We start from the raw sequence: 14,164 nt of genomic DNA, 5'->3' as shown, positions 1-14,164 counted from the left end.
TTAAAGGAGAGACTACACAGATGGCCAGAAAGGATTAAGCAGCTCACAGATTCAACCTTTAGAGCAGTGGTGGGCAACCTGCGGTTCCCATTGGTCGGGAACGACAAACCACAGCCACTGGGAGAGCTGCGGACGGCCGTGCCAGCGGATGGTCAATGTAAGCAAACTGTCTCGCAGCCTGCCAGCGGATTACCCTGATGGGATGCAGGTTGCCCACCACTACTTTTCTAACATGTCTCTAAAGCATGTAAATAGTAATTAGGGCCATTCTATGTTAGATAGGCTAGAACTCTGAAATGCAAACCTGTATTGTTAGAGAATTAGAGGTAATACTAATTATATGTGTTTACTTATATTTTGTTAGATGTTACCCATGTAAACAGTTTCTGTCTATTACTATAGCTATTGATTCAGAAATCAAAAGGGAATATTAACGTTTAGATAAATCTTGGGTGAAATAATATCATATCTCTTTAAAGTTTATCATAAACTGCTTAATGGATACATTACCTTATCTTAATCCACGTAGTATTTACTGGTGATGTTTAGGAAACAGAAGGTTACTTCAAAACCTACTGTTCTTCCAAGAACTCTGTGCTGCCCAGAAACTGTATAAAAACTCTTGGGACCTGATCTTTTCATCTCAGATCTGTTTGGTGCTTTATGCAGGGGAAGCTTGAGTCGTAAGATTGAAATCTCCAGTCCCTCCTGGATCACCCTGGATATGAATGCTGGACTATAACATATGGACTAATTCTGAAAAAACTCCTTGCAACTACAAAGCTCACCATCTCTACTATGAAACTGATCTCAGAACTGTACTCATGTCTGTATGTATACTGATCTTTTAACTAATACACTCTCTTTTCTTTTTTAATAAATTTTAGTTTAGTTAATAAGAATTGGCTGTAAGCGTGTATTTGGGTAAGATCTGAAATATTCATTAACTTGGAAGGTAATGTGCCCGATCCTTTGTGATTGGTAGAACTTTCTTATATGATTAAGATTTTCAGTAATCCTCATCATGTTTGACTGGGGTGTCTGGGTGGAAGCCCAAGGCTGGGTTGCTATAAGGGAACTGTGTTTTGGCTTCTGGGTAACCAGTAAGATATTGCAGAAGCTGTTTTGTGCTGGCTGGGTAAACCTAAGTATTGGAATATCCACCAGCTTTGGGGATTGTGACCCCGGTCACAGTGGCGTAGTCTGGCTAGGATACACATTACCACGGATTAATTGGGTTTTTGGATCAGAACCCCACGCTTGTCAAAAATTAATTTTGATATTGGAGCGTTTAAAGGGTAAAAATCAGTTACAATGAGTCACCCACGGTCATATGAAGATCTTGACAAAAAAAGCCTTGAAGAATTGTGCTCAGAGAGGGGGTTGTCTTTTAAGAAAAAGGCCCCAGAGCAAGAACCAAAAGAATCTGTTAATGGCCAGTGATCAGAGAGCAGGGTCTCCTTCACCTGCCCCAGATCCATTCCCTGCAGAAGCAATTAGAATGCAATTGGAAGTGAGCAAGCAAAAATTAGAGCATGAACAGAAGCCGATAGATCTTTGATTATAAGGAAAAGCAAAAAATAGCTGATCTGGAAAAAGAAGCCCATTTAAGGCATATGGACTGTCTGGCTGCTGAGGAGAAGGCTCACCAGATGCAACAGGAATCTGCCAGACTTCATATCGAAGTCTTGGAAGAGCAGAAAACGCTCCAACAGCCTGGAAATCCATCCCCTCATGACAACAAAAGCTGGGGAAGAATTTGTCCAATTTACAAAGATACTGAAGACAGAGAAATTTCTATCTACCTTTAAATGTCTATGTGAAATTCAGCATATCCCTGAGATACAGCATATGCCTGTCCTGCTGACCAGATTGACTGGGAAAGGTAGGCAAGTGTTAAATGAAATAGGTATGGATGAAGCTTTGAATTATGTAAAATATAAAAGATACTGTGTTAAAATGTTTCAAGGTTACCTCTGAAACTTAAAGGTTAAAGTTTAGAAATTTTAAAATGTCTAAAAATATTTCTTATGTGGAATGTGCTCCTAAACTGTTAGGTTTTGTCAGAAGTGGATTAATGGCGAGAAAGCTTTGGGGATTGTCTGCCCCACTCTTTGCAGTTTGCCCTAATTGAGTAACTTCAGTGTGCACCCCCCCCAGCACCCTGGTCAAAAACTGGTTAAAGGGAGACTACAAACAGGTCATATTAAAAAGTGAACTCTCAGGCTGGAAAGAGGTTACTGGTCGAGTTCCTCAGGGGTCAGTCTTAGGACCAATTTTATTTAACACGGTCATTCATGACCTTGGAAGAAAAAGTAGGAATATGCTCAAAAAATTTGTGGAGGTATTTCCAATACAGAGGAGGTCAGGAATATCATACAAGAAGATCTGACTGACGTTGAAAACTGAAGTAATAGACATGGATGCAATTTAATAGCGCAAAGGGCACGGTCATGAACTTAGGGACTAACAACAAGAATTTTTGTTATTAACTGGGGAGTTATCACTTGAAAGGAACAGAGGAGGAGAAAGACTTGGGTGTATTGACTGATCACAGGATGCCTATGAGCTGCTAATATGATGCAATCATGAAAAAGGCTAATGCAGTCCTAGGATGCATCAAGCAAGGTATTTCCAGTAGAGATATGGAAGTGTTAATACAATTATACAAGGCACTGGTGAGACCTCATTGGGAATACTGTGTGCAATTTTGATCTCCCATGTTTAAGAAATCTTAATTCAAACTGGAACAGATGCAAGGAAGGGTTACTAGGATGATCCAAGGAATAGAAAACCTACCTTATGAGAGGAGACTCAAAGAGCTTGGCTTGTTTAGCCTTACTAAAAGAAGACTGAGGGGAGATATGATTGGTTTCTATAAATACATCAGAGGGATAAATACCAGGGGAGAGGAGTTATTTAAATTTTAACACCAATGTTGACAAGAACAAATAAATATAAACTGGCCATCAAAATAAGCTTAGGCTTGAGATTAGATGAAGGTTTCTAACTATCAGAGGAGGGAAGCTCTGGAACTGCCTTCCAAGGCAGTGGGAATAAAAAAACCTAACTGGCTTCAAGACTGAGCTTGATAAGTTTATGGAGAGGATGGTATGAGGCGGCCACCTACAATGGCACGTAGCCAACCTGCGACTGCTAGTATCAAATATCTTCAATGGCCAGTAATGGAACACTAGCTGGGGATGGCTCTGAGTTACTACAGAGAATTCTTTCCCAGATGTCTGGCTGGTGGGTCTTGCCCACATGCTCAGGGTGTAACTGACTGCCATATTTGAGGTTGGGAAGGAATTTTCCCCTGGGTCATATGGGCAGAGACCCTGGGGGGTTTTTTGCCTCTCTCTGCAGCATGGGGCAGGGATCACTTATAGGGTTAAACTAGTGTAAATGGTGGATTCTCTGTAACTTGAAGTCTTTAAATCATGATTTGAGGACTTCAGTAACTCAGCCAGAGGTTATAGATCTATTAGAGGAGTGGGTGGGTGAGGTTCTGTGACCTGCAATATGCAGGAGGTCAGACTAGATGATCATGATGGTCCCTTCTGGCCTTAAAGTCTATGAGTCTAAGTACACCTCTACCTCGATATAACGCTGTCCTCAGGAGCCAAAAAATCTTACCGCGTTATATCAAACTTGCTTTGATCCGCCGGAATGTGCAGCCCCGCTCCCCCGGAGCACTGCTTTACCGCGTTATATCAGAATTCGTGTTATATCGGGTCACGTTATATCAGGGTAGAGGTGTACATCATAACAGTGGAACACATAATAAAGTTTTTTATTTATAGCTTTCAAACATTTTTAACTTACTCAACATTTGGAGATCAGATGCATGGAAATATGAAGTTTCATCCATATGCTGTAGAAGCCGACCCGGTGTGCATATAAGTATATTTATATGGTGGATTTTGTTAGCCTCTTGTTTCAGATCCTGAAATTTAATTAAACCAGTTTAGTTCTGATTACACACCTCTAAGCTGACTCTCCACCACGCATACTCAAGCCGTCTTAAACCGGCAATTACTAGGAGTAACCCTGTTTTCACTATTCTCCCCTAGCTCCAGAGACTTGAGTGCCATCTCTGCAGCACACGCAGATCTCTGATTTGAATAGAAAGTGTTTCGGAATAACTTTTAAAGTGAAAGGTAGTCCTGAAAGGTTTGGAAAGGGAGTGCTGTTCAGTCACCTTGCCTGGAAAGATGGAAGGCACAAGACTGAAACTTCAAAAAACACAAGCAATAGAGCAGAGAAAAATACTGGGAAACAGTGATGCAGAGGTTCCCAGTAATTCCTCTTCTACCATGACTCAGGGGTTCTCAATAACTGCTCATCTATCTGTCATCTCCCTGACAATTGTTCCTCTAAAGATAAATTTGGTCATTTGTACTCCCCATACAAAAAATTGAAAGTTTAAAGAACAAACCTTTCCACCAATGATAAGGCCAGCTGAAAATTCATGATTCTTCCCCACTTTACGCAGAACCTCAAAGGTCTGGTACGCCAGTTCCCTCGTAGGCGATATTATCAGAACTCCTAATCCATCCATCGATGTCCACTGCTGGCGATATAACCTTTCCAAAGCCTGAAAATTTACAGTTTCATTTCAAAACCTATAATTTCTATTGTATAATACGTAACCAAGGTAAGAAATAATTAAAAAGGCAGATAGTATAAACTCAGCGCTTATTTATATCAATATACACGTTACACTTGGAAGGGCTACAGTTTAATTATAATTCTATCCTAAATGGTACTACTGATATTATTTGCTAAAGCAAAGCTCCCAAATAATGGAATATGAGAAAGACTGGGCAGAACTGCACTGGGAGACAATTTGTAGATTAAAACAATTTCAATGTGTAATGAATCCAACACTTAACACCATCCAGTCAAGTATGTATAGTCTATATGAGAATGGGATTCAGGTACACAGTTGTGCAATACTAACCATTCTGCTCCTAAAATTGTGGGTACCAGAAATAAGGAGAGCAAGTAGAATAAAATTATTCAGCTGTAATATTTCTGGGTTACTCCTGGGGAAAACTCTGCGCCACTGTGCATGTGCAGAATTTATGTCCCCTGCAGATTTCTTTGTTTCCCCGCAGATAACGGACTTTCTGATGGGGAAGCAAAGGGAAGCCACAAAAGCAGTCATATGAACTTCCCCAACAGTATGTTTCGGTTGCCCAGGGCAGCCGGCAGAGAGGTAAATCACTGTGGGGCGGGACTGGGGAAGACAGGGCTGGTGGCTCCTCCCTGCACTGGGCTCAGCTGCTAGTCCCAGCTGGGCTGGGGAGGACGGGACTTCCTCTTCCCCTGCACAGCATCTGGAGCCAGATCAGACCCACACCCAGATTTCTCCCCCGGCTGTAGGAAGCTCTGCAAACTGCCCCTCCTCCCTGTGCTTCCTGCACCCATCACTCCTCAGCTGCAGGGGGAGGGATCCCTGTACAGGGAGCTGCTCCCCCATCCGTCCAACCCCTGTGCATCCAGACTCCCTCATACCCAGACCTTCCTGCCGAGCCTCACTCCCCCGCACCCAGAACCCCCCCAATGAGCCCCACTTTCCCTGCACCTGGACCAGTCCGACGAGCCACCTGTACCCAGATCCCCCACCCTACTGCGCCCCAACCAGCTGCACCTGGATCCCAACCTCACTGAGCCCCACTCCTCCAGCAGCTGGATACCTCCCCCCCCCCACCATCAGGCCCCCCGCTGAGTTCTATCACCCCCACACTCAGACCCCCCCCTGCTGAGCCCCAACCACCTTCACTTGGACCACCATGCAGAGTCCCATTACCTTTGCACCCAGAACCCCCCAACAAGCCCCTGTGCATCCAGATCCCCCACTGAGCCGCAAGCACCCAGACTGCCACACAGAGAACCTTCTCACCCCACACCTAGATTCCCCCCACACTAAGCCCCTCCACACTTGGATCCTGCCTTGCTGAGCCTGCCTGCCCACACCTGGCATGGAGGGACAGGGCTGTGGGGTGTTTCTGGGGCCGATCCAATCCTTGCACTGTGTCAAGGTTGGGTGCAGCCTCAACAGTGAATCCGTGTCCCCCGGGGAGGGGCGGGAGGGAGGAGCTGCACAGTGATCTCCCACCTCTGTGCAGCCAGTGGCCTGTGCTCCTCAATGCCATGCTGGAGCCGCCACATTTATTTGTCAAATAAAATTTGCAGAATTTTAAAATATTGTGCGCAGAATTTTTCATTTTTTGGCACAGAATTTTTCATTTTTGGTGCAGAATGCCCTCAGAAGTACTGGGCTCACACCTACAAGGCAGTACCACTGCTGAAACAGAGCATTCCAACTAAAGGTACTGCTGCCATGATGCAAGTCCACTTCTGCTATAACAGATTCACACACTGTCAAATTGTTGTGTTCAGCTGTACAACAAAAAGATTTCACCAGGGCTGATGTGATATCCCTGCTGATGGTGCTTTCCACAGCCACACAGGAGATCTAAACTTGTTTTCTAGCCTCCATTATATGACACTTAGTTCCAGTTATCACTAGGCCCCCTTCTCTACAAATCCCTTTAAATGCATGGACATAAAGATGCATGCAATTGTTTCAAGAGCTGTATATCTCAATTACAGATATAAATTAATTAAGCAACCTCATTTTCCTTCTTTGCTACTGTATGCAGAAGATTGTTCCCCCCACACACACCCCTTTCCAAAACCTATACATTTATTTCCTAATCGGCACGAATGAGATCTAGCATAAAGCACATTCTAGTTTCTGAGAGGTTGCCTAAATACCCATTTCTGTTCCCACTGTTTTGTCACTGACTTTAATGGAAGTGGATTGGGCCCTAAACTAATAATCTACACTGAATGCTAATCGCTAGTGTCATAATTTAAAACCAAATAAAGTCCCCCCTCACCCAACCTGATCACCATTTGATTGGTTCCTCAATTTAGATGCCAACTTGAAAAAATCCTTTCTATAATACTAAAGAAAATAAATGCAAAGCCTGACTTTCCAGGTGAACCAATAGTAACTTTTATCCTCTAACGATAATTTTTTGTGAGCCAATTTTCAGTCTAATTTACAAACCACTTTCATGAACTCTAGCCTAACCTACAATGAACAATGTATTACATATTTAGTGAAGATTAGTTGTAAACAGGTTCCTTGATCAATTTTACACTTATTCCATACAGACATTCAGTTTTAAATAATTTTAGCAGTCAACTATATAGGTAAAGGAGTATTAAGAAAAAAAAAATTTTAAATCAGTCTTAATAAAAATGTCAGAACAAGATATCAAAGTGTCAACACATTTCTAGAGACAAATATATACCCAGACCATCTTACAAAACCTCAGACAGCAATAGGTAAATTAGTCTGTCATAGCTTTATGTGAACAAATATTACAGTCAAATTATAAGTCTCCTCCTGGCTCCGATTAACCAAAGTATACTGTTTAATGTCCAATACCTCCACTTTACATAGCTCAAGCTTCCAGTGAGAAGGTAAATTACTTACTGGGATAATAAAAGCCAAGGTTTTGCCTGATCCAGTCTTTGCAGCTCCAAGTACATCTTTACCTTGCAAAGACAAACCTATGGTCTGCCTCTGTATCTCAGTTACCATGCGATACTGTGCTTCTTGCAAACCTAGTATTTGGGAGAGAGAAAAAAAAAAGATTCTTACATTTTGCCTTGGATAATGATACATTTTCCCATAAGGAAAAATACTGCCGGTGGCAACATTATCTTGGAACTTTGAATAGAAGACTAATTTTAATCATTTTTATTCATTGGCAGTTTAAGGAGTTTGTGTTTTTAAATATCAAATACTTTCCTAAGAACTGTTGGTGTACTTACCTTTCAATGTTTTCTTTGACAACGGGAAATCTGAAAATCTTTCAATTTCATTTGGGTTTATCTGAAACAAAAGGATTTAATCAATGCTAGAATATAAGAATACCATGGAATTTAAATCACATCGTTTTAGTTTGCTGGTAACATTGGTAGAATTTTTAGTGGGTTAATTCTAGGAGTACCTGGCAATCAACCTCAACCAGCTAACTGGAGGGAAATGGTCTACACATAGGCAAAGTTTGACTTCTACATTTGGGAGGCCGCTTCAGTCAGACCAATAGGACTGTGCATGGGGGGGTAAGTTCCACAACTGTCAAAGCTTGCAGTTTGGGGGGGGGCAACCCCCCTCCCCACAAACGACACCTATGCATCTACATTAGATTTATCTAACCCTGACAATTTTTCCTAATCTAGGAAAAGTAGAGCAAAATATGCACTTAACATAGCTCTATTATGTACAGTAGCAGTTCAATTTAGATCTTAAACGTAATCATCTAAGGTCTTCAGAGACATCCAATTGTAACAATATGCTGAGATACATAATCAAGGTTTAAGCATTCCATATGCTACTTGCCAAAAAGCCCAAGGCATGACATGCAATTAAATGTTCATACTAAATAGCTGATAAAACAGTATCAAACCTAAAAGCAGAATTTCTCTAGATTTTTCTGAAGCTGTCCCACCACTGGGGACCTTCTGCTTCTCCCCACCCACCTTCAGTGCCCCTGTGCTCCCTCCGCGCCCCCCTCCCTTCCCCACAAACACACACACACACACACACCCTGACTGATCCCTTCCTTGCCTGCCCCACCCCCAGAGGCCATAGTGCACGTTGGAAAACCCTGGCTCCTGGAGGAGGGGACCTGTCTGCATGGCGCAGCAGGTAGGAGCTCCGATTGGAGCTGGGGTATGTGCCGCGAGCAGACCTCCGGTACGGAACTCGAGCAAGGGTGCCCCTCCGCCCTCCCTAAATGGCAGCCCTGGCCAAGGCTCCCACGGCTTCCCCACAGCTGCTTGTGTCAGCCCCACACCTCTGCAGGGTGGGTGCAGCAACAGGGACAAGGGTCACGCACTGGTTGCACGGAGGTGGGAGATCACCCTGAAGCCCTCGCCTACCCTGAGACATGACCTCAGAGGTGAGGCTGCACCCAATCCTGACACAGTGCCAGGGCTGGGCCTCCCCAGAAACACCCAGGGGCTCTGCCCCTCTGCACTGAGGGAGAGGGACACAGTCTCACATGCACACCCAGCCCTGGCCCTTGATCCAGGTGTGGGGCAGACAGGCTCAGCCTGGCAGGATCCAAGTGTGGAGGGCTTAGTGTGGGGGATCCAGGTATGCAGTGAGAGGATCCAGTGTGGGGCAATCTGCGTGTGGGAGGCTCAGTGGGAGTTCCAGGTGTGTGTATGGAAGGAATCTGAATGCAGAGGGTCTCATGTGGGGGGTCCGGGTGCAGGGGTTTGGTGCTAGTCAGGGTGGGGGTCTGGATGCAGGGGGGAGAAGCTCAGCAGAGATCCAGATGCAGGGGGGTGGGGCTCGATGGGGGTAGGTCTGGATGCAGGGGGTCTCCAGATGCAGGGGTTGAGGTTTGGAGGGGTGGAGGTTAGGGTGCAGGGGGCACCCGGGTGCAGTGTGAGGATTGGCAGGGGGTGGGTCTGGATGCACAGGGGTTAGGCAGATAGGGCAGCAGCTCTCAGCACAATGAACCCTCCCCCCGCAGCTGAGGCGTGATGGGGGCAGGAAGTGGGGGGGGCGGAGCTTCCTGCAGATGGGGGAGGTTTCTGGGGGTGGATCTGACCCGGCCCTGACCACTCCTTGCAGGGGAAAAGGAAGTCCCGTCCTCCCCTGCCCCCAGCCCGGATTAGCAGCTGAGCCCTGCCCTCTCCCCGTAGTAATTTACCTCTCTGCCAGCTGCTTGGGGCTGATAGCCCCAAAACGATACACCCAAGCTACTGGGGAGAGGCACATGACCGTTCTTGCAACTTCCCTTTGCTTCCCCATCAGAAGTCATTTTTCTGCAGGGAAGCAAAGAAATCTGCGGGGGACATGAATTCTTTGAGCATGCAGTAGCAAAGAATTCCCCCAGGAGTAGTCTTGATATTCACAACTCTCCAGTAATTAATCCTAGCTATTAGAGAGGTAACTTCTCCCTCCGTAACCCTGGCCTACCATGACAGATATGCTTCATCAGAAAAATGAATAAGGCAGACTTGCAAGTTATGAAGACAGGACTTTCACAAGAGCTGAACTTACCCTACGGAACTGGGGCTTGTCTACACTATTGCTTATGTCGATGTAACTTACGTCGCTCAGGGTGTGAAAAACCCATCCCCGAGCGACGTAAATTATATCGACTTAGTGCGGTGTCTACACTGCACTATGTTGACGGGAGACGCACTCCCACCAACATAGCTTCCGTCTCTCGTTGAGGTGGAGTAATTACATTGACGGGAGAGTCCCGTCGACATAGGGCGGTAGTGAAGACAAGCCCTTACTCCCCACCAGATGTGACTGACACTGAAATAACCACTTTCAGAAATAAACATAAGTCTCCTCTAAAAGGCCTTGCTTTATTACAATAATTCCTTCACACACATATCCCCTCCCACAATCAAGATGTTGCTCTTGCAGGCTGCAAACAAGGAGGAATTGTTAAATATCTGACAGGTGATCAGGTACTACATGATGGGGGACTGGCAAACAGAGACAAAGTTCTGAATTCAGTTGTCCTGTCTTACATCACTTTAATTCTAAAATTTTCCCATTTAGGTACAATGAACTGAGACAACCTTCTTCACAAGGGCAGAAAACTGGACTTCCAAATTTTAATGCTGCTCTGAATCTACTCTTCCCCGACCCACTCCCTTCAACAGTAATTCCAATCAGCATTCTAACAGGACTGTGCTTACAGCTTTAATTTCAAAGAGGTTAATACCTCTTCATATTAAACCACACAAACCTGCAAAAACAGAACGAGAGTCACACAACTCCAAAAACATAGACTTTTACCATTTGAGCAGAAGGAAGATCTTTGTTAGTTGTCAGCTATACAACAGCCCTTTTCTTTCTAAAATGCAACCAGCTAAGGTGCTCTCACACACAGTGCCTAATTGTGCTACCACTAAAGTCAGTGGGGAAAAAGAACCTAGTGTTAAAATCAGAGCAGGATTGGGCCCAAATATAATCACAAAAAAACCCTAATACCGTTGCTTAGCTACAACCCTTTTTTCCCCTCCACATGTAGCCAGCATACAACAGTAATCGAAATATAATTCTATATAAAGTCTGAAGGTATAGTAACAGGTCATTTTTAAGCTAGAGGGAGACAAAGAAACTGAGGTAGTTTTAATTATGGTGAGTAACTTAAGCAATTTTATTTAACAATCTTCAGGCCAAATGACTTTTCCAGGATAAAGTTACAGGAGTTCTAATATGGAGTCGTACAATGGAAGCTTGCTGAATCCTTATCTATGGAGAGCTTACTGCCTCTCCATAATAACTAGGGCCCTACCAATTTCACAGCCATGAAAAAGGGGTCACAAACTGTGAAATAAGTCCTCGCCTGTGAAATCCGACCTCCCTATGCTGCTGGGAGTGCCGGGCTCCTGCCAGGTCTCAGGTCTTCCACCTCCATGGTTCCTGCTGGGGCTCGGGGTACCCGGGCTCAGGGCTTCCACCTCCACAGCTCCTGCGAGGACTCAGGGCTTTCACCTCTGCAGCTCCTGCTGGGGCTCAGGCTGCCCATTTTTTCCAGGAGCCCCAAATTGGCCAGGGCTCCTGGGCACAATTAATCCGCCACTGGCTGGGACTAGCAGCTAGGAGCCCCTGGCTGAGGTGCTCCCAGCAGCAAAAGGGAGATCGGATCCACCCCCGGGGAACCTCCTCCAGCTGCAGGAAGCTCTGGAGCTGCTGCCCAGCCTGGGAGCTTCCTGCAGCCCGGGGAGGTATCCGGAGGTGGGTCTTGATCTCCCCCGGAGGGGGGCCAATGCAGGAGAAGAGCAAGTCCTGTCCCTCCCTAGCCAGCTGGGGCTAGCAGCCCCTGGCTGGGGCACTCCCAGCATCATGGGGGAGATCAGACTCATCTCCACCTCCGGGAGCCTCCTCCAGCTGCAGGAAGATCCGCTCCTGCTGCCTTCAGAGCCCAACTCCAAAGGCAGCACAGAAGTGAGGGTGTCAATCCTGCAATGCCCCTAGAGCAGCCTTGCAACCCCCACACAATCCCCTTTTGGGTTGGAACCCCTACCATTACAACACCCTGAAATTTCAGGTGTAAACATCTAAAAATGTAATTGACTTTTCAAATCCTATGGCCGTGAAATTGACCAGAATGGACTGTGAATTTGGTAGGGCCCTAATAATAACAGAAAATTTATCACTGCTGTACTCAGTCTCAGTGTGCTCTATCACAAACGTGAAAAAACCCAATACAAGAATACACCACCAATTATAGGTTTTGCTCACAAGAGTGAAACAAGCCTAATCGAGGAAAGCATACACTCATGCCCACACAGTAGTCTCAAATAGATAGATTACTCTGCGCTTCACTCCACGAGTAGTGAAGGTTGACTGACATGTTCTATCCACTGGGTGGCTGCAATTCAGCAAAGGATGAAATAATATCATGTGTAAAGAACTGAGATCCTTCTGCATAAAAGGCACCATATGAACATAAAGTGTTATCAATAGTCACAGCCACACATCTAATAATCCAAGGACTAAACCTACTAACCAGAGTTTGGTTCAAATGATTCCTTTCCTGCTCAGTGAGGTCCAAGGGCTATGCTATGGTGGGAACGCCAATCCCCATGCCCTTTATTTTGACTACTGGTAGAGGAGAAGGGCTTCCGGCCCAGGTGTTGCCCCTGGGATGCTATTTGATACTCACACATTTTTCTGTTAGACTTGGCTACAAAGTGCCTGTTTAATTTGATGGTTTTCCAGTCTGCTGAGTGGAATGGAAACCTTCTTTTCTCTCTCTCTACTCTCCAATACACAAACTCACCCCTGCTGTCTAGTTAGAAGGACCCAATACCATTCTCTCCAACCATCCATCCGCATTCTCTCCCATCCCTATCAGCTGCTTCTTCCCTTCTCTCTGAGTTTTGTTTTTTAGGCTATGACTACATTACAGCTCTTAGAGCGGCACAGCTGTACCGCTGTAAGGTCTCCCATATAGCCGCTTTATGCTGGCGGCAGAAGGATCTCCCACCGGCATAATTAAACCACCCCCAACAAGCGGCAGAAGCTATGTCGGCGAGAGAGCATCTGCCGCCGACATAGCGCTGTTCACACCAGTGCTTTTGTCGGAGAAACTTATGTCAGTCAGGGGTGTGTTTTTTCATACCCCTGGCTGATAAAACTTTTACTGACAAAAGTGCTAGTGTAGACATATGGTGATTAAGGCTCTCGTCGTGACTGCGCAGCAGCGTCAGAGTAAAACTGAAGGGATCCCAGTTGCCCTCTGCCACTCCTGTTGGGGAAACCAGTGAGATAAGAATCACGTCAGTTTCACTCTACTGGTAGGGTCCTAATGGTTAAGGAAACCTTCCCACTTGCTAACGTGGAGTGGCATTTTACAAACCTCCATGTTGCACCATCCCCAGCAACAGAAAGATTACAACTAGTACAGAATGAAGCATTCCCTCTCCCCAATCACACACTCACTTCTTCCCCTCCTGCAATCTTCACGACCCCCCTCTCCGCTACAGGTAGCTCAGCTGGAGCCAGCTAATATCCCCATCATTTCTGGATACTGCTGCTCTAGTAGGCTGATGCCATCACATCTCCCACAGCAAATATCCCACAGTAATACCACAGCTAAGCTACACCCCAGTCGAGTCTGTCTCCCCCCCACACAAACTCCATGTGGTGCCACCTCAACCTGACTGATTCCAGATCAGGGCTTATCACCTCAGTGAATGTCTCCCTTGACCTCCAGAAAGGGCCATTCTAGCTGGGCAATGCCTCTCAGTGGGTAACCCCACACTCCAGTCAGCACCACTCTAGCCAGATAAATACACTCTTCTCCTAGTAGGTGCCCCTCACTTCTGAGATAACTACTCCAGCCAAGCCACACCTTCTCTGGAGGGCTCCTCTGGGCATCACCCACTGGGTGCACCCTTCACCTCCAGAGAGCAATGCTCTAGCCTAGCAATGCCCCTTTTCACCACCAGTGGCAGCCCCTACCCTGGCTAGCACCACCTCTCCCCAGGGCTAGACAGTGCCCCCTCCGCTGAGTGCCCCGCGTCTCAGGGCAACCCTGCAACCACCGGACAGTGTCCCTTCCCCCTACTGGGTGCCCTGCAGCCACCG

General features: G+C 45.8%; 1 protein-coding gene across 1 annotated transcript in view; it reads right to left on the bottom strand.

The window, feature by feature from the left end:
- DDX10 (DEAD-box helicase 10) overlaps nucleotides 1–14,164 on the bottom strand; it is a 339,719-nt gene that overhangs the window by 325,180 nt on the left and 375 nt on the right. The window contains exons 2-5 of the mRNA XM_026653416.2: nucleotides 7,858–7,918; nucleotides 7,517–7,647; nucleotides 4,439–4,597; nucleotides 3,826–3,946 (exon numbers count right to left, since the gene is read on the bottom strand). Of these exons, the coding sequence (XP_026509201.1) occupies nucleotides 3,826–3,946; nucleotides 4,439–4,597; nucleotides 7,517–7,647; nucleotides 7,858–7,918 (472 nt within the window). The remainder of the gene's footprint in view (nucleotides 1–3,825; nucleotides 3,947–4,438; nucleotides 4,598–7,516; nucleotides 7,648–7,857; nucleotides 7,919–14,164) is intronic.

This window comes from Terrapene carolina, unplaced genomic scaffold (assembly GCF_002925995.2).
Source record: "Terrapene carolina triunguis isolate 2854851 unplaced genomic scaffold, T_m_triunguis-2.0 Scaffold138, whole genome shotgun sequence".
Taxonomy (NCBI): domain Eukaryota; kingdom Metazoa; phylum Chordata; order Testudines; family Emydidae; genus Terrapene; species Terrapene triunguis.
The sequence above is the reverse complement of the archived record's forward strand: the minus strand, read 5'-3'. Positions and strand labels throughout refer to the sequence as shown.